The sequence below is a fragment of the Caretta caretta genome, chromosome 3 (assembly GCF_965140235.1).
Source record: "Caretta caretta isolate rCarCar2 chromosome 3, rCarCar1.hap1, whole genome shotgun sequence".
Lineage (NCBI taxonomy): Eukaryota > Metazoa > Chordata > Testudines > Cheloniidae > Caretta > Caretta caretta.
In genome coordinates, this window is record NC_134208.1 from 58,241,191 (window position 1) to 58,261,092 (window position 19,902).

The 19,902-nt window shown below is 43.1% G+C and overlaps 1 protein-coding gene and 1 long non-coding RNA gene across 3 annotated transcripts in view; one reads left to right on the forward strand and one right to left on the reverse strand.

Annotated features, from left to right (window-relative positions):
• Positions 1 to 1,665: 1,665 nt before the first annotated feature.
• LOC125634773 (uncharacterized) lies at positions 1,666 to 11,076 on the reverse strand. The gene is made up of 3 exons (XR_007356055.2): positions 10,105 to 11,076; positions 5,401 to 5,558; positions 1,666 to 2,431 (listed from the first exon to the last, which is right to left on the reverse strand). It is a non-coding gene; the product is annotated as an uncharacterized LOC125634773 (long non-coding RNA).
• KCNQ5 (potassium voltage-gated channel subfamily Q member 5) overlaps positions 11,077 to 19,902 on the forward strand; it is a 530,762-nt gene continuing 521,936 nt past the window's right edge. Inside the window, exon 1 of one of the 2 annotated variants that reach the window (XM_048845923.2) lies at positions 11,077 to 11,824. In XM_048845923.2, coding sequence (XP_048701880.2) covers positions 11,463 to 11,824 — 362 coding nt within the window. In that variant the 5' untranslated portion in view covers positions 11,077 to 11,462. The remainder of the gene's footprint in view (positions 11,825 to 19,902) is intronic. The other variant, XM_048845922.2, reaches the window with a different exon arrangement.

Consider the following 19,902-nt stretch of genomic DNA (forward strand, 5'->3'; position numbering starts at 1 on the left):
CCCTGTCCTGGACCACTCAGAGAAATAATACAGATCATTTGCTCCTCTAAAGACACAATGTACACATTACCACTTTACCGTGAGTTTAGTAATGCTTTAATTCAAACACAACACAGTTTAAATTAAAAGTAAACAGTTTCTTAACAAAAGAAAACAAGGTTTTAAATGTGACTGAAATGATTACAAACAAAAAATAGTGGAAAAACACTTTCTAGTGATTAAAATCTTAACCTAGCAAGATACAGAATTTGTCCAAGATGGCTTTTCTCACCCACAGTCCTTCCAGAAAAATGACTGAATGCCCCCCCTCCCTGGGCCCTGGATCTCCTCCAGAAGGCCACAGTGCTGGTTCTTTTGTTGTTTTAGGTGAAAGAGATAACTTGGGGTTTTCTGCCCCTTTCTTTCATAGTTCAGTGAACCTTTTTCAAATGGATTCTTCTGGAGTTTACCCCACAGCGTAAAGTTTATTCAAACTGAGGAAGGAGACATGGAATCTGGTGGTGAAGGAAGCTCCATGCTGTTGGTGTTGTCCCCTGCTGGGGTTTGCTATAATGCAAATTGTTCTCCCCCTGCTGTCCTGATGGTCCCATTTACTGCTTCTATATAAATTGAGGTAAGCCCACATTCCTTTGTTAAGGACACACTTATTTAACACTTTTACTTAGACAGTGCCATCTGGTCCTGAACATGTTCTAGTAACATCATTGTAACACTCTCCACCTCGAAGTAGCACCCTGGAACTCCATATTCACCATGGTGATATGATTATGATATGTTTTGTACAAAGTATATCTTGTGAGGTATCATTTTAAAAGTCTTGCCCTGTTGAACATTAATATGCTGTTGGATTTTATGTGCTATCGTTGTACGTGATGTTAATAAGTATTGCTATTTGTGTTACTGAAATACGTTGTGAGGTTGGGAACAGCCACAACCAACCTTTCAGTTACAACAAAGGAGTAGCCATCAATAGCCAGATGTTCATTAATGGCTCATGAACAACCATCAAGAAAAGAAACCAAACTATCCCAGAGACTCCCAAGAGAAGACACATATGCAATGAAGACTGCTTGACCAACAGGGGCTACCTGATCCTCCCTTTGCAGCAAGGATCTTTCCAGCAAGCTGGAAGAAAGTATAAAAGAGGGGAAGTGACATCATCACTTGGCTCCCCCCATCTCAACACCTGGAAAAACATCTGGAAGACAAAGACTTTGAACTGGGGAAGGGTGGTCCCAGGTTGGTAGGTAGTCCCAGCCTGTGTATTGAGGAACTGTAACCTGCCTGTGCCATCTGTCAGGGTGAAACATTGTTTGATTCAACTCTTGCTTAGACTAAAAGTTTAGGATTTAAATGTGTGTTTACTTTTCATTTTCTTAAGGTAACTATCTCTGACCTTTATGCCAACCACTTATACTCACTTAAAATCTATCTTTCTGTAGTTAATAAATCTGTTTTATATTTTACCTAAAACAGTGTGTTTTGGTTGAATTGCTTGGGAAATCTCAGCTCAGGTTAATAAGGGCTGTTGCATGTCCACTACTTTGTTGTTTGAGTAGCGAACTAGGTATTGAACTTAGACTGACCAGGCTTCTGACCATTTCAAGCTGGTACAGTTCTGGGGTGCAAGGCTGGGGAGCTGAGGGCAATTGGCAGGAGCGTCTCTATTGATGGTTCATGAGTGACTGGGAAATCATTCATGTAAGTCAGTTGGGTGTGTCCCTGCCTGTGGATGTCTGTAAGTGCAGTGGCTGTCAGAGGCTTGTAACTTGGCATTAGCATCACAGCGTGAAGGCTACCCCAGGCTGGTGGGTTTTGGAGGGCTCAGTGGTCCCACAGTCCAAGTTGCACCCCGGAGACCCCATCACAATCATACAGGGGGAATGCATAACTTGACATATAATGTTGCTACATACATATCACCATGATATTGTTGACCTGCGAGTTATTAGTTTTTAAAATGATACCTCACAAGGCATATTTTGTACAAGATTATCACAGTAGTCTGAATACTTGGATGCTTTGGGCCACAACTTCGTCCTCAGGGAAGGAGGCCTGCCTGCTGACGTGTCTCATTCCACAGAGAAATAAAGAGTGAGAAGGAGTGGCCAGCTGAGAAAAATCAGATAAGTGGACACCATGATTAATGGTCAAACAATAGAGGCAGTAGAAGAATTCAGTTATCTGGAATCAGACATATCCAACCACAAAGGCTGTTCCAAAGACATTGGAAGAAGAGTAGGAATGGCTTGCTCAGCTATGGTCTCCTTTATGAGAACAATAGCACCTGAAAATGTATGAAGATTCAATTGGTGAAAAGCTTTATTTTGGATTAAGTGATTTATGGGTGTGAATCATGAGAAATTAACGCTTTGGACAAAAAAAAAGAAGCCTTTGAGACGTGGTGGTGGCAAAGACTCTTGCGCATCTCCTGTATGGAAAAGAAGATGAATATGTTAGAAATATTATTGGAAAGAAGCACACCCTAATGTCAGAAATCAACAGGTGCAAACTAGTGTACTTTGGTCACATTAGGCATAAAGATGGAATATCCTTGAAAACGTTATTATGGAAGGAATAGTGGCAGGTGGCAGATCAGATTAGCAGGGGATGACCAGCAAGGAGATGAATAGAGGGCAGTTCACCAGGTGGTCAGCTGCAGAGTGCTCTAAGATAGCAATGGATAGGGAAGGCTTCCAAAAGTCCTGCTATGATGGCACCAATATTCAGAGATGAATAAATGTATTTGACTTGCTTAATCATTCGTATTACTTGTGTTGAGGCCCTGTGGCTGGATCAGCTCCTTTTTGGTATTCTTGTTAAAATATTTATCTGCAAGTTTAACACATACCTCTCCTTGCCCAAGTGAAAGATAATTTCCTCAACTTCTAGCACTTTACATTTGTGCCTGAAGTTGTTGATAGTGAATAATGTCTCTCATGAAGTATTTATAAATCCCTGTGGAAGTGGATCCTACTGGAATGAAGGGTACTACTTTGTTGCTGAGGAAAATAATTTTACTCTTTTATCCAAATGGAATCCAGAAATACCAATTAATTAAGACAATATGCTATATAATTAACATACCTTTACTCTTAGTTACTTAATATCTCTTAATTGGAAGCACAACTAGTCCATATAATATGATCCTTTTATTATAAAAAAATGTAAATGTTTAAATTGTACCCTTCCACAGACCAAGATCTGTAACATAGGCTGTTCATAGTTGGGAAAATGCAAGGTGGTCAAAAAAACATGAGTTTATAATTTTGAAAGATTATCTTATTGTATTTATAAGTGTACTCTCTATGCCATTATTTAAATCATTGATGAAGATATTGAACAGAACCAGACCCAGAACCGATCCCTGTGGGACCCCACTCATTATGCCCTTCCAGCATGACTGTGAACCACTGATAACTACTCTCTGGGAACAGTTTTCCAACCAGTTTTGCACCCACTTACAGTAGCTCCCTCTAGGTTGCATTTCCCTAGTTTGTTTATGAGAAGGTCATGCGAAACAGTATCAAAAGCTTTACTAAAGTCAAGACACACCACATCTACCACTTCTCTGCCCCCCCCATCCCATCCACGAGGCTTGTAACCCTGTCAAAGAGAGCAATCAGGTTGGTTTGACATGATTTGTTCTTGACAAATCCATGCTGTTACTTATCACCTTATTATCTTCTAGATGTTTGCAAATTGATTGCTTAATTATTTGCTCCATTATCTTTCCGGGGACAGAAATTAAGCTGACTGGGCTGTAATTACCCAGGTTGTCCTTATTTCCCTTTCTATAGATTGGCACAATATTTGCCCTTTTCCAGTTTTCTGGAATCTCTCCTGTCTTCCATGACTTTTCAAAGATAATCGCTAATCGCTCATATCTCCTCAGTCCGCTCCTTGAGTATTCTAGGATGCATTTCATCAGGCCCTGGTAACTTGAAGACATCTAACTTTGTCTAAGTAATTTTTAACTTGTTCTTTCCCTATTTTAGCCTCTGATCCTACCTCATTTTCACTTTCATTCACTATGTTAGATGTCTAATCGCCACCAACCTTCTTGGTGAAAACCGAAACAAAGAAGTCATTAAGCACCTCTGCCATTTCCACATTTTTGGTTATTATTTTTCCCCCTCACTCGTTGAGTAACAGGCCTACCCTGTCCTTGATCTTCCTTTTTCTTCTAACATATTTGTAGAATGTTTTCTTGTTATTCTTTAAGACTCCAGCTAGTTTGATCTCGTTTTGTGCCTTGGCCTTTCTAATTTTGTCCCTACATTCTTGTGTTATTTGTTTATATTCATCCTTTGTAATTTAACCTAGTTTCTACCTTTTGTAGGACTCTTTTTTTTAAGATCATTGAAGATCTCCTGGTTCCGCCAGCGTGGTCTCTTGCCATACTTCCTATCTTTCCTATGCAGTGGGATCGTTTGCTCTTGTGCCCTTAATAATGTCTCTCTGAAAAACTGCCAACTGTTTTCAATTGTTTTTCCCCTTAGACTTGCTTCCCATGGGATCCTGCCTACGAACTCCCTGAGTTTGCTAAAGTCTGCTTTCTTGAAACCCATTGCCTTCATTTTGCTGTTCTCCCTCCTACCATTCCTTAGAATCATGAACTCTACCATTTCATGATCACTTTCACCCAAGCTACTTTCCACTTTCAAATTCTCAACCAGTTCCTCCCTATTTGTCAAAATCAAATCTAGAGCAACCTCTCCCCTAATAGCTTTCTCCACCTCTGAAATAAAAAAATTGTCTCCAATACATTCCAAGAGCTTGTTGGATAATCTGTGCCCTGCTGTGTTATTTTCCCAACAGATGTCTATGTAGTTGAAGTTCCCCATCACCACCAAGTCCTGTGCTTTGGATGATTTTGTTAGTTGTTTAAAAACAGCCTCATTCACCTCTTCTTCCTGGTTAGGTGGTCTGTAGTAGACCCCTACCATGACATTACCCTTGTTTTTTTACCCCTTTTATCCTTACCCAGAGACTTTCAACAAGTCTGTCTCCTATTTCCATCTCAACCTCAGTTCAAGTGTCTATATTTTTAATATATAAGGCAACACCACTTCCATTTTTCCCCGCCTGTCCTTTCTGAGCAAGCTATACCTTTCTATACCAATATTCCAGTCATGAGTATTATCCCACCAAGTCTCTGTGATGCCAACTATGACATTGTGTTTGTTGTGTTTATTTACTAGCATTTTGAGTTCTTCCTGCTTATTCCCCATACTTCTCACATTAGTATACAGACATCTAAGACACTGATTTGATCCCCACCCCCACCCCTGTTAGGTCTTCTCTCTCCCTTATCCCTGCTGCTCATAAATGCTCCCCCAGTCCATGCTCCCTGCCAAATTCTGACCCTTCTCCCAGGTCTCCATGTTTTTGACTTACCTGTGGGCTTTTGTCACCTGCCCCCTTCAAACCTAGTTTAAAGCCTGCCTCACTAGGTTAGCCAGTCTGTGTCCAAATATGCTCTTCCACTGCCTCCATGGGTGGCCCCCATCTCTGCTTAGCAGTCCCTCTTCCTGGAGTCATCCACATGTCATGCCCTGAATGCCCATATTGTCCATCACATAGATAAGGAAGAATCAGATTAAGTAATAATTGTCTTTTTGTCCTATGTGCTTTTTCTCAAAGCATTATTAGATCAAATAAGAATACTGGCAAAGCAGGATTGTTCACATAAAATGCAAATAAAATATTCAACTCATCCGTACCATACTGCATTTGTGTACTTGACTTACTATGCTTGTGTGACTTCACTTGAAAACTGGCATATCTTTTTGGTGTTTCCCAACTATTTCTTATATAATACATAATTTTCAGTACCACTAGGGGGCACAGAATTATTACAATATTTCCTACTGGCTCACAAAAAGTTCATCAAGTACAGGACATTGGGTCTGCTAACTTTAACAGTTTTACTTGATTTCCCCAATTCTTAAGCCCGGATCCTGCAAATACTTATGCACATGCTTAATACTACTGCTGTAACTAGTCTCAATGAAATCAATCCAAATAACCACAGAAGTAAAATTAAGCACCTCCAAAACAGAATTTATCTCCAAGGACAAACAGTGATGCAATGGGATCTATGTGGTGGACATTGGGTGCAATCCACAAAGGTACTGAAGCACCATTGTTAGGGACCACTGCTATCAGCAATATACCCATTTGGCTGCTGTCTAACCCTGTAGGCATCTAAATTTACTCAGTGCCTAACTTACTGTCTCTGGAGGTATATGCTGCAGCCATAGGTGCTGACTCCATGGATGCTCCAGGGCTGGAGTACCCACAGAAAAAAAATGGTGGGTGCTCAGCAGCCACCACCAGATCTCCCCCCATCAGCACCTCCCCCTCCCCCAGCGCCTCCCACACAGTGATGATCAGCTGTTCAGCGATGTGCAGAAGGTGCTGGGGGGGGGGGGGAAGGAGTGAGAGCAGGGTGCTCTTGGGGAAGAGGGTGGGGCAGGGTGGGGTGGGACAATGGGGAAATGGGTGGAGTGGGGGCAGGGCCTGGGGGGGAGTACTCCCCAGCACATTAGAAAATCAGTACCTGTGGCTGCAGCCTCACTGTAGGCATCTAGACACTTATTCCCTGCCTAAGGGTTAGTCTATACTAAAAGTGCTACATTGGCACAAATGACCAGATGCTGTAGCATGAAGACACTGAAGACACTCTACTTTCTCCTGTTGGCATAATAAATCCACCTCCACCAGAGGCAGCTATGTTGGCAGGAGAAGTTGTCCACACCAGCACTTAGGTCAGTGTAACTTACATTGCTCGGGGGGTGGTTTATTCAGACCCCTGAGTGACATAAGTTATATTGAAGTATACAAGGACCTGGCCTAACCCCCTGAGCGATTCACAAACTGGGGAAGATAGGTGCTAAGATGCTTAAGTCATGTGGGAGGCTTGATTTGGTAGGTGTGCTCAGAGGCCATCTATCGAATTGGGCACCATACTCAAGTTCCCAAAACAACTGAGGGGAGGGGGCAGGGAGAAGAAGACCACCTCTCTTTATAACCATTAGCCTAGTACTCACCCAGGCTGTAGGAGCCGCCCTGTTCAAGTCCCCCCTTCTCCTGAGCGGGAGAAGAGATTTGAACAGGAAGCTGCTACCTCTCAGATGAAGTGAGCTGTAGCTCACGAAAGCTCATGCTCAAATAAATTGGTTAGTCTCTAAGGTGCCACAAGTACTCCTTTTCTTCTAGGCTACAGAGTCAATCTAACTTCTTCCCTGGCGCAACTAATACTCAATTATTTAAATTAGAACAATGTCAATAGGAGAGATTGAGGGAGCCCTACATCAGAACATTCCATAGCACAGTGGTTAGGGCACCCACCTGACTGGTGACAGATCCCTGCTCAAATCCCTTGTCCCCTCCCTCAGGAGGAGGAGGAGGACTTGAACCATAGGTCTCCCATGTCCTAGTGAGTCTCCTAGCCACTGGCTAACCTTTACAAGAGAGGTATAATTTTTCCCTTGGCTATCTTGGTTCAGGTCATGCAATTTGGGTTTTAGGCCACCTACCTTCCCCATTTTGTGCTCACAAGCACCAATAGGCCCCTCCCTGCAACCTGAATTTAGGGTCCAAACTCTGTGAGGGGGTGAGGCTTAGCACACAATCCTCTCAGTGGCAACTCACATGGGCTATCTTAGACTGAGATTCACAAAGCCAACATGCTAGGTAGGGAAGCAGTTTAAGGCACCTATCTTTCCCCATTCCTTATATAGGAGCCTAGCTGTCTGATTTAGGCTTTGTGGATTGCAGTGTTGTTCCTGTAATTTTCTAGGACGTTCAGAGTCACAACACCTAATTCCCTTTGTGGATCCCACCCCCTGTTCCTGCAGAGATGTGACTGTACACTGAGGCTTTCTAGAATTTAGGGACCAACCCTGCCAACACTTTACTAATGTGAGTCAAAGAGACTTATGTATGAAGTTATGCGTAAGCGTTTACAGGATCAGGTCTTTAGTAACTTAACACTTATTTTACATACCCATTGCTAAAAGGCACAAAGGGGATGAAAGAGGAAAATGAAATATTGACTTAAACACTTGCATCAATGCAAAGGGGGAGTGCAAATAATTAGTAAATGCAGAACTTACTGAGCTCAATTTACAATTCAAATAGAGAGGAGTGAAATGAACTTGCAATTAATAAGTTACAGAAACTTTTTAACATTTGTTTTCATTTCTCTGTGTGTGTGTGTGTTGTATTTCAGTGTATACTGTTCCCGCTCCCCTCTCAAGATCTGTGTTTCCACTATGTCTCACTTGTGTTTTTTAAAGTTCCTGTTTGCTTACAAGAGGAAATCTAGTGAAGAAATGAAGCAGATCAAGTTCTCTGATTAAAGAGCTTTGGAGACATTTTGTAACACTAAATAAAATATTTGTTAGTTGCCTGTTCTTAACTTTAACCTTAAATTTCTCATAATTTATTTTAGCATCCATTTTGCTGTAATCTTCTAAACAGTGAAAAAAACAACAACCCCAAACGCTCAAACTTTAAACTGGCCTCCTAGATCTTACATTTTGATTTTCTTTGAAATATTTGATCAACTGAAAACAACCGTATTCTTGAAATATCAGTATCTGTGTTTCCGAGTTTCCTGGTTGTAATAGACAGCAGAAGTTTTTCATTATCTCAGTATGAATTAGTTTTTCATATTAATTACTAAACTACACTTATTGCAAAACACCACAACACCTAGTGGACAAGTAATCAAGCCCCACCTGCTTTATAATTAATGTGATGGTGCAGAGCATAAATGCTCTGTCTAGCTTCCTGTTATTTTATCCTGCACATGTGAAATGATTTGTTTAATATGCTGCATCTTCTTTAGAAAAGTAAGGTAACATCCAAGGAAGCTGGTCATAACTAATACCTTTTAACAGAAGGTTTGCTTAAGGAAAGACTGCAGGAGCAATCCCCCAATGATCTTTTAATTGCTTTGACATTAGTTAATTGTTCTCACATGCACATAGGCTTTAACAGTATGGGGAACAAGTCAGTAAGGGCCTAATTTTAGAGTTCCCAAACTAGTCTGAAAATTAGCCCTAAACAATTAGACTCCAGAGAGACTGCTTTCAGGAGACGCTTGATTAAACATTTCTTAATTTAGGAGCGAGGCTTACACGGGAATGCATGAACTTATTTTTGTTAGCATTTTTCTTAATACAGAGTTAACAGAACAGTCCCACAAGCAGAAAATCAACACAACTATCGCAATTAATAGTCAGTGACATGAACAAAGTGCCAATCAAAGCACTAAAAGAAGGTTATGGAGGTCAAGGATTTGAACAGGTTTGAGACTTAACTAAACGCTAAAGGGGTGGAAGCACTGTAAGCCAGAGGCGGCTCCAGTTAGACTGGAAGTAGGCAGAAAGCCCTGTGCCCATTCTTAAGGCACGTGTCACGGTGCCCTTTTGGGAACTATTTATTTTCAAAACAGCCTGCGTGTGTGGAGGGCGGGCGGTGGACAGTTGACTTTAGGAAATGGATACGCTGATGAGTTTTAGCTGCAGTATGCAAAGCAGCAGCAGGCTCGGGTTAAGAGGAAATGAGTAATGTCTTCTGGTTTACTACAGCAATACATGTGCTGCTGGAGAGAGAGAGAGAGAGAGGCCAAGCAGTGCCCTGGGGCTCTTGCAAATCCACGCTGATCTAGCGTGTAGCCAGGATGACCAGCCCTGACCCCTCTCGGCGTGCGGATTCCCCACTTCTCTCGCCCTGGGCGAGTTGTGGCGGCCGGGGTCAGGTGACCGCCCGCCCGGAGCGACTCTCCTCGCCGGCCGGTGTGTTCAAGAGGGTGGGTGGCGGTGGAGTGCTGGGGGGAGTCACGTGGGGCTCCTGCCGAGCGCACGTTGCTTCAGCCCTTCCCCAGAGCGCGCGTGTGTATGTCTGGGCGAGAGACGCTCCCGCAAGAGACAGCTCAGGAGGGAGCCGCGGGCGCTGCCGCCGAGAGCACAGCTAATAAATAATAATTAGATAAATCCCGCTTGCGCAGCCGCCTGCCTCGGTGTGAGTGGCGCGCCTCAGAGGAGAGGGACGCGGGGTAGCTGCGGGTGTGGTTCTCTGCACACTCACCTTGATACGCTGGGAGAGGCAAGGAGCCAAACGCCCACCCTCAGCAAGGGGGAGCTTTGTTTTCTTCCGTTCCGCTCGGACACCAAGCGCCGCCCAGCAATATCTTCGCCTGCTGACTGACCATCCTTTCCTTCGCGGGGGCGAATCCCTGGCACTTGCTGGGAGTTTGCCAGCACGAGCGAGAAGGACTTTCTTTCCCTTTGGGCTTGGATTGAATCTCTTCCCTATTTGTTCATGCCCAGCGCCCCGATCAACGAGGACCCGCCAGGGCCGTTTATTAGGATCTGCAACGTGGGGGATTATTTGAGACTTCAGACCTGATACACATTTCTGTTTGTGTAGCTGTTTACTGTAGACATCGTGCCACGCTATACGATTGGGCGGAGGAGGGAAATCTGAAAAGCTGTTGGGTACCGACGAAGGGAGGCTGCTCCAGCTGACAGCTCTCTCCTCCATAGTCTCACAGGAGCTGCCGCTAGTGAGACTTCAACCGTTTTATTACTTTCGCGGATTTAAATGGACATTTCCCGACAATGTGTATAATCTCCAGGAGCTGCGTGTAATCAGCCGTTTGCTGTTTTCATCACCACTGTCATTGCCCGGGCATGGTGTTGTTTCCCATTGAAAAGTGGTCACACTTTGGAGCATTTTTTTCAAGGGATGTACAATTACTTGCTGACTTTCTCATGCATTTGAAATTAGAGCAACAGCTTGGTAGGTCGACTGAGGTGCCCGTCAGAGCAAAATGTACTGGCCAAGCCAAGGACAGGCGCCTTCTACGTTAATTTCCCCCCTAAAGCTGCCCTGGCTTTATATTTTTTCCTCACTTCCCTACATCCTAATAAACTAAGGGAGCTTCTACCAAGAGATGCATTTCCCCTTCACGGCTTGATCCCCTGTTGGCCGGCTCGCTCGCTGAGAGACCATATTATTTCAAAGTTGTTGTGGTTTTTTTTTAAAGAAGGCTGAAGGGGCCGAGGAAGCCACTCCTGCCTTTCACGGGAAGGTGCGGGCACCACCAGGCTTGGGGAGCTGCTCAGGAGTCCCACCCTTTGTCTGGGGGACCCCAGGGGCGAGTCGGGGTGTTTGGGGAGCGCTGGGCTCCTTTCCTGCCAGAAGCTCAGGAGAAAGGACCCTGCTCGATCAAAGTGGCCCACACGGCTCCCCCTTGCCCGCCCCGCTTTGTTTCCCTCCTCCGGGGGAATCGTTTGGACACTGTGCCCCTCTCTCCCTTCTGCCTTCTCCCCTGCTCCGCAGGCCGCTTCCCTCCCGCCCCTGGGGAAGCTGATCGCACGGCGGCTGCCCGGGCCCTGTTCCGGTGCTGCTCTTGCCCCGCTCTCAGCGCCCGTGGTGATGCCATGCCCCGCAAGCACAGCGGAGGAGACGAGGGCAGCTCCGCCGGGCTCTGGCTGAAGAGCAGCCGCGCGGGCAGCGGCATGAAGGATGTGGAGTCCGGCCGCAGCAGGGTGCTCCTGAACTCGGCCCCCAGAGGGGACGGCTTGCTCCTGCTGGGCACCGGCAGCGCCATCGGCCGCGGCGGCTCGCGGGAGAACCGGCGAGGAAAGCCAGGGGGAGCCCGGATGAGTCTGCTGGGGAAGCCGCTGTCGTACAACAGCAGCCAGAGCTGCCGGAGGAACGTCAAGTACCGGAGGCTGCAAAACTATCTGTACAACGTGCTGGAGAGACCCCGCAGCTGGGCGTTCATCTACCACGCGTTCGTGTGAGTACTGCCCTCCCCCGCCGGCCCGCACCTGTCCCCGCCAGCCCGGCGCCTGCTCGCCCAGGCAGCGGGTGTGGGGCGAGGCGCGCAGCAGCGAGGAGGCATGAGCGGTGGCACGGCCCCGCCCCGGCTCCTTGAGCATCTTCCAGGAGCGCGGAGGGAAGCGCACGGCTGTGGCTCGCCTGCAGCGCTTCTCCAGGGGTGGGAGGCAAAGCGGGGGAAAGTCCAGGTTGGAGAGTGGGGCTTGTCGGCCGGTGACAGCCCCCAGTGGAGGGCGGGAGAGAGGGAGTGGCGCTCCCCAAAAACCCGCCAAAAAGTGACTCAGAAACGTCAGCGTTTGGGGTGGTCTGTGCACGCTGCAACCGCCCCCCCCCCCCCCCCAGCTCGCCACTCCGTTTAAACGCGGTGACAGCAACCGGCAAAGGGAGCCACTGCCATGGGAGACGGGGAGCTCTGCTGTGCCGGGGGAAGCGCGTAGCCCTCGGGGAAAGGCCCGCGCGTTGGCGGTCATTTCTGCAAGGGACTGTGCTGGGGCAGGGCTGCCCGGGCCAGCCGCATGGCTCTTTGTCACTCGGACGGTTGCCCCCGGCAGCCAGCAGGCAAAGGCTGATCTGGGCTCGCTCGTGGCGCTATGGGAAGGTGGGAAAAGAGAGGCAGCCTAGACCTGACCATGAAGCGGAAAATGCCCAACGAGGAATTGATTGGAAGCAAATGTGGACTTTCCCCTTCGGGCCTTTAAATCCTTCCCCTGCTGAAAGGGTTTTAATACTGTTTTCCCACCGCGTCCGTTCACTCGCTCGTGTAGCCAGGCTCTTACTACAGTTTCGTCCCGTTGGTTATTTTTAGACACTTTTATAAGTGCTCTTTCCCAGAAACTAAACAAAAAGCAGAGCTAAGGGAGGGAAAGAGGGCAGAGTGTTGGTGCACAGCTTTTCGACCGTTTTCGATCTGTTCTGAAATGTAAGTTTGCAGGTGTCTGTTCATGTTAGAGGTAGGAAGCACCGAGCATCTGCTTGCAGATGCGGTTGTATCTGTTGCTTGGGAATTGGAATTCTTGGCTGCAATAACTTGAAAAGGACAGTGGGGCGATTGTAAAAGGCCAGGATGCAGAGATGGTTCATGAGCTACGCATGAACTAGGTTCTAGTCAGTTCTCTTTAATATTACCCCTGCACTTAAATATCCAAGTTTTTGCTTCTTACAAACAAGGACTGATGTAGTTTAAGATGTTTACTCCATTTAATTATTATTGCCCATTTTCTCATTTGCATCCTGCAGTGCGTTGTTTCCATCATTATGAATTCATTAGGTATTATAAATAATCGCTTTGATCATTATGAACTCATTTAGTATTCATGCAAATTGCATATGTATTTCCAGTTGAGTTCCATAGCAGCAGTAGTTAATGGACATAGTGTTACTGTTATATTTTTATTGAAATATTCAATGTTTAGGATTAATTCCAAACTAATTCCTTTTAGTAATGATCATGATAAATTACTCTGAGACTTCCAAGAAGTTCCTTACTATTTCTCATATAGTTGGGCATTATTTAGGAAGCACTTAGTAAATTGTTATCTTGTTATGTAGTCTTAATTTATGTTGTCTCTTGAATGTTAATGTCATTTCAACTTGTACTAGTAAGTTACTCTTCTCTTTTGGATGTGTGCGCAGTGTACATGGGTTTAGTAGAGGATGTGACTAAAATGTTTCTTGTGATTCTAGATGTTATCCTCCAAAGAGAATTCAGGTGTATCTTGAATTGGCTCCTTAAGACAGGGTGTTGCTTATGTGATGTAGGCTTTAAAACCCTACCTTAAGCAACCCCTTTAAAGTATCCCCAGGGTTTCCAAAACAAATTAGTTCAATATTAGTCCTCTTTTATTATTATGTATTCTGCCTGCATCCAAATACATTTCCCTACACCAAAGATCATTCAGTCTAAAGACAGAGTTTGTGAAGAAGTCGTTGCAATACACCATAGTCCTAACCCCAGAAAGCTGCAGTAAACCAGATGAACTATGACTGATGTTAAGACTAGTCAAAGAAATGTTTTTTCTTAAAATATTGTGCTTTACATTTGAAAAAGTACAGAAAATTTATCTTTGATATTATAAATTGTGTGTGAGCGTGGGTCACTATCTTTAATCATAGAAAACTAACATACTGCACAGGATAGAGCAAATGCAAGGTTACTATTCTTTGAATGGTAGTTCCAGGAATTTCATTGAAAAGATGATTACGTATAGTGAGCAAATGTCCGCTGTAACACTTTCAGTAATAAAGCAACTATTTGTTAAAAGCTGTCTTTGGTAACCTATGATCAAGTAATGCTTTGTATCACACCAGCATGGGAATCCCCAAATCCTTCTTTAATAACAGTTTTTATAGCCATATAGAGTATCTTGCCAAGAATCACTGCACTGTGATTAATGAGGTACTTCAGGGATAGATTTACTTAGTAGACCAAAATTGCTGTTGACAAAAAACAACAGAAACAGGTCTGAAGTGACATTTCATTTAGTGAAAGATTGCTGTCAACTAAGTAGAACTACTTATTCCCCTCTAAATGGTTCATTATGAAAATGGACTGTGGTAGACTGAACCTTTGTTATTTTTGTTCACTTATTGTGTACACTTTGCTATTTGTGTTTTTAATAGGAATCTCTTACCCTAGGACATATTCTGGCATAGACAGTACTTTACCAATACTCTGAAAATCACTTGTTAGGACACTTCTTATTGCAGTCATCATGTAAATACCAAGAAATCCTCCTTTGAGACTCTTCTGTTTAATTTGGTAGCATAATGATAATTATTAAAAAAAATCCAAGATTAAAATAAAGTTCACAGTATTAAACCTATAAAAAAATGAATTTCCAAACTGAGTGAAGTCATGACACAGCAACACTGTAAACAAGGAATATTGCCAGATGCCTTTAGATAATTGCCTGCATAGAATGAGTGCCAATTTTAGTTTTTAATTACAAATGGCAATTCTGGCAACTGGAAATGCCAACAAAGTATCTTTTTATCTGATCAAAGCTGTGTGAAGCATTTTGGAAACACTATTGTACTATAGTAGTGTATAGTACACCTAGTAGTACCACTAGTTCAAGGATTTGTCAGTGTTTCTATTTTCACTCCCATTTTAATGAGCTTTTTAACTTGGCCATTTGAAGCTCCATTGGGTGAAAATTTGGCAAAGAGCTCATTACTTTGGATGCATTTTTTCTGTATAAATTATTTTTATTTATTGAGATTAAAAGAATATATACAATTTAAAGAATATATACAATTTTCAGTGTTTCAGATGCATCTTTTGCAACCATCTGATTGAACATAACTTCATCTTGGCAAATTTTCTACACAGATATTGTAATGTTAAAAATGACAAATCTTTTGAAAAAAATGTGTAACAATCAAGTTATTTACTTGTTGAGATGCCATTTCTGAGCTTTGTTAATGCATATCTACATTACCACAGAGTCTATTATTGCTGTTATAGTTAGGGGCTATAAATTGTTAAACCTTATTTTCATGAGAATATAACACTGGATGTAAATATCACTCTGATCTGCATGATGACATAATCACAAATTTTATTTCCTCCCCCAAATTTTCGGTTTTCTTAATTTTTAGAATTCGAAGTTTGGTTGGTTGGGGTGGGGAGTTGCAGTATTTATAAGTGGCATTATCTAATCAGCAACCAGTCCTGGAGTGGAACTTTCGTGGAGTTTTTCCATGCAGAAGGACTTTAGATCTGGGTTTAATCTGTAATATTGTCCAATTTATTCAAAATGGAAAAACTTTTGCCATTGTAAATAAAGGAGTAAGGGGAGCTAGCCATTGAGGAACAGGTATAGTCAGTTAAAGTTTAGAAATCAATGAGTTTGGTTATTTGTGTTTCATTCCTAGAGTTTTGTAATTTTACACAGAAAGGGTACCATCCTGTGACCTCTGGATTTAGTGTTTGTTATTGGGCAGAGACAGTCACTTAAATAGGATTATAGTGGGTAGTAAGGGTTTGCCAGATCAGACCCACAAATTACATGTTCCTTTACTTACATATTACCTGTGTGCATTTTATTGGTACTTCATGACATAGAAGTTCTAGGTAAAATCTGTATTGTAAGTCTGGGCCATTCGAAAGGCAATTTTCCCTAATCTTCAATTCTTAATGGTTTAGGAATAGTTCAGATATGAACACGGATAAAATCAGAATGTCCAATACCAATTGTGAGTAACGAGGCTGGCCTCGTAAACTCATGCTGGTAAAATCTTCATATCACACCACCTAGTCATTTGTGTTCGTGCTAATATTTAACATGCAAATACATTAACAATACTAACTTTTCTAAAAGTGTTTTCTCAGAGAGCCCCTAAAATGCTGATTCTTTTTTTTGTATCCGTTTGTGTAGAAATACAGTGAACTGTTGTTTGCGTGGTACACTACTGTAAGTGCTTCCAACATTAAAGCTGAATATTGCTCAAACCTGTCTTCATAACATATTATCTGCTTGTTTTTGTTAAGGCGACTATTGAGTACTGATTTAATGATTATCAGCGACAATAAATATAATCCAACACATGAAGTTTCTGTGGGGGAGATTTTTCAAAAGCTCCTAACTGCCATTGAAAGTAAATGAGTGCCTAAATGTAATTTGTGCCTTTTGAGAACATTTCCTATATCTATTTTTATATATGGGTTACATATCTGAATGTCTTTACCAGAAATATTTGGAAATCTCTCCATAATCTCTATGAATTTCAGAAGTGTAAGAGTGTGTGTGTGTGTGTGTGTTTGTGTTTAGTTGTCTTTCTGATGAGCAGCTGGAGTGGGGGGGGGAAAGCTTTGCCCTTTGATATAATTATGGGTATGATACAATTATTTGTGTATATTTTTTAATTTGTTAACATTGTTTAATCTGTTGAGATGCAAATATTCCATTTCTTATTAACTTGCTTGTGATATGGCAGTAGGGTTGCCAGGTGTCCATTTTTTTTTTCCGGAACACCTGGTCGAAAAGGGACTCTGGTGGCTCCGGTCAGCACTGCTGACCGGGCCATTGAAAGTCTGGTTGGCGCAGGGCTGGCAGGCTCCCTACCTGGCTCCGCGCGGCTCCTAGTAGCAGTGACATGTCCCTCCTGCTCCTAGGCATAGGGGCGGCCATGGGGAATCCACACGCTGCCCCCTCCCCAAGTGCCAGCTCTGCAGCTCCCAGTGGCCAGGAACCATGGCCAATGGGAGCTACGGGGGCAGCACACAGAGCCCCCGTGGCTGTCCCTGTGCCTAGAAGTCAGAGGAACATGCTAGCCGCTTCCCAGGAGTTGCCTGAGGTAAGCGCCAACTGGAGTCTGCACCCTGAACCCCCTCCCATGCCCTAAGCCTGTATCCCAGCCTTGAGCCCCTTCCTGCACCCAAACTCCCTCCTGGAGCCCACAATCCACTCCCTCACAGAGCCTGCACCGCACCCCCTACCCCAGCCTTGGGCCCCCTCTTGCACCCAAACTCCCTCTTGGAACCCACACCCCAACCCCCCAGCCCCGAATCCCCTCCTACACCGTGAACCCCCCATTTCTGGCGAGTGATAATTTTACCAGGAATTCTGTTCTTCCAGCTTTGTTCTCCAAACATGTTTGTTGTTTGAATATTTTTCTCAGATGTCTATTGAGTAGTGATTTCTGTAGCTAATGACATTGATCAAATGTCAAATATCATGCCATTGATATTTAGGCAGAACTCCCCCTTCTGATTATACACTGATGGCATGATATGGCCTAATATGTTTTGGAATTAGACATTATGCACTTCTCCAACTCTTTGGCTGTATCATTTCTCTGATGAACTAGTCACAAAATCTGGTAAATAGTATTTTATTTCTTTTTCTCCCCTTCTCATTTCTGTTTTACTTGTTGGAGTTCTTGTTTCCTTTTTTCTGATTTTGAAGGCTCTAGGGAGGCACAGTGTTTGGATTAATTGTGGTGTTGCCTTATGTTAAAGTGATACAAATATTGTTGTATCAGCAATCAGAGGTGTACTTCAGGGCATACAATGAACATATGTGGCAATCCTCTGGAGCTTGTTTCAGTCCACTTCCAGGATCAGGGTTTGCATTTGTAAAGCAATGCAAATTTATGCAAAACTCAATTCTATTGGGTCCTGAGGAGGAAAACAATGGAATCTCTATGACCTGTTGTATAACTTTCAGCTAAATACACGACAGAGATTTTTTTTTCCTTCTATATAACAATAAAAATGTAGAGGCATTTCAGCATAAATCTGCCATGGATATATTGTGCTGGGAACAAACTATACATAAGCATGAATGCACATACCTGGGCAAATTTATTTTCAGTACTAGGATGTATAGTGTAATTTATATGTTAAATATTCATCCAACTTAAACAGTGGCACACCAACAGCAATACCACAGCAATTAAAAATTGCCTTTGTATCATTTATTACCTATGATGGTGGAAGAGAAGGAGCAGACAACAATGCTTCATTCCCCCTCTCCCCTATGGTGTTCCATGGGCAACACTTTTGCTGGAGAGCTACTGAAGATTCTGGAATTTTCAAGATGTTATGTGATGAATGTTCTTATTACTTACACATCCAGAGAATAAATACAAGTGACTTTCACTTGCCTTCATTCAGTCTCTTTGGGCCTGATCCAGCTTAGTATGGGCCCGATCCCACATGTTATATATTCAGCTCTATGAGCTATGTAAGCTCCATAAGGCTGCAGATGCTGGCTCCACAGCAGATTATCTATCCAGGGGAAACACTGGGTTGCCACAAAAAGCAGAACTTCTCCCCACCCTGTAGGGAAAAAAAGAACAAAAAACATTCCTCAGGAAAGTGTTACTGAGAGTCCTGGACCTGAAAGACTGCAGATGAGCTGTATCCTGTTCGTTCCCTCACATGGGTGTGTACCCTGAAGGAATTATGAACCCTGCATGACCGCAGGAGAAAAGACAGTGTTCTGGGCCATTGTTTGGAATAGATTTTTAAAGTGAAGGTAATGCCTGGAAGTACAGTCTGTCTCCCATCTCCATTTACTGAGAAGTGGGTCAGGCCTTATCTTATGATTACTATTTTGCCAGGAGGAGTCCTTCTCCTCCCCCCACCCCCGATACCCTCTGTGAAAGTATACATTGGCATTGTGTTGCAAGGATTTTCCACCTCCATTTTCCTCTGGTCAATCCTAGGTCCATTTTTCTTAATGTGTGAATTTTGAGCATGATGTGCCCTCTTTTTGTCTCCCTGTTTATGAAAGAATCTGGGCTTCTTAAAATTTATCTCTGACTGACATCCAATCTGCCAGAGAAAAACCCACACCCACATGAGGTCTCTTATATCAAGAAAGCTCGATATTTCCTAAGATTCCAAATGCTGTATTTGGTAAAGGCTGGGTGGAATGAAATATATGATCCATGAGAAAGGACAGCCATGAATGCCTAGTGTAGCATGGGATGCTGATTACAGCTTGGAAGAAGGAGCAGCTGTGGTGGCTGCAGAGGCCAGAGAGGTTTTGGCTCAGTTATGGGACAGCATTTGTGTGACACATTTTGACTGATCAGTTTTGTAATTCTTTGAGCTTAAAAACAATTTTTTTAATAGGATAAATATACTGGAAATGTAAATCCTCTATTTGAATAGGATTATTTGAACAGGATTATCATTATGTCCTGGTGTACCTTCAACCTAACAGTGGAAAAATAGGACTAGTTTATTAATATGCATCAGCATTAAATTACTGTTGTTGTTTTGGATCTGAATTAAGTATTATTTTTTCCAATAGTAATGCAATGAGAATTATGCCTAACATAATTAAATTGGTGGCATTTTATGTTCAATATTCAATCATTACTGCACTCAGTATTTGCTTTAATAATACTAATCGTAATTAATATATTTTCTAGTATATATGAAGTCAGTGAATTTTTCCACAAGAATGTCACTATAATGAAGATACTTAGTTTATTATTAAAGTAAGTAACATACCTTGTTTTTTATAAACAAACACATTGAAAACAAGCCGAGTAATTTCCTTTTAAATAATATAAGCCACC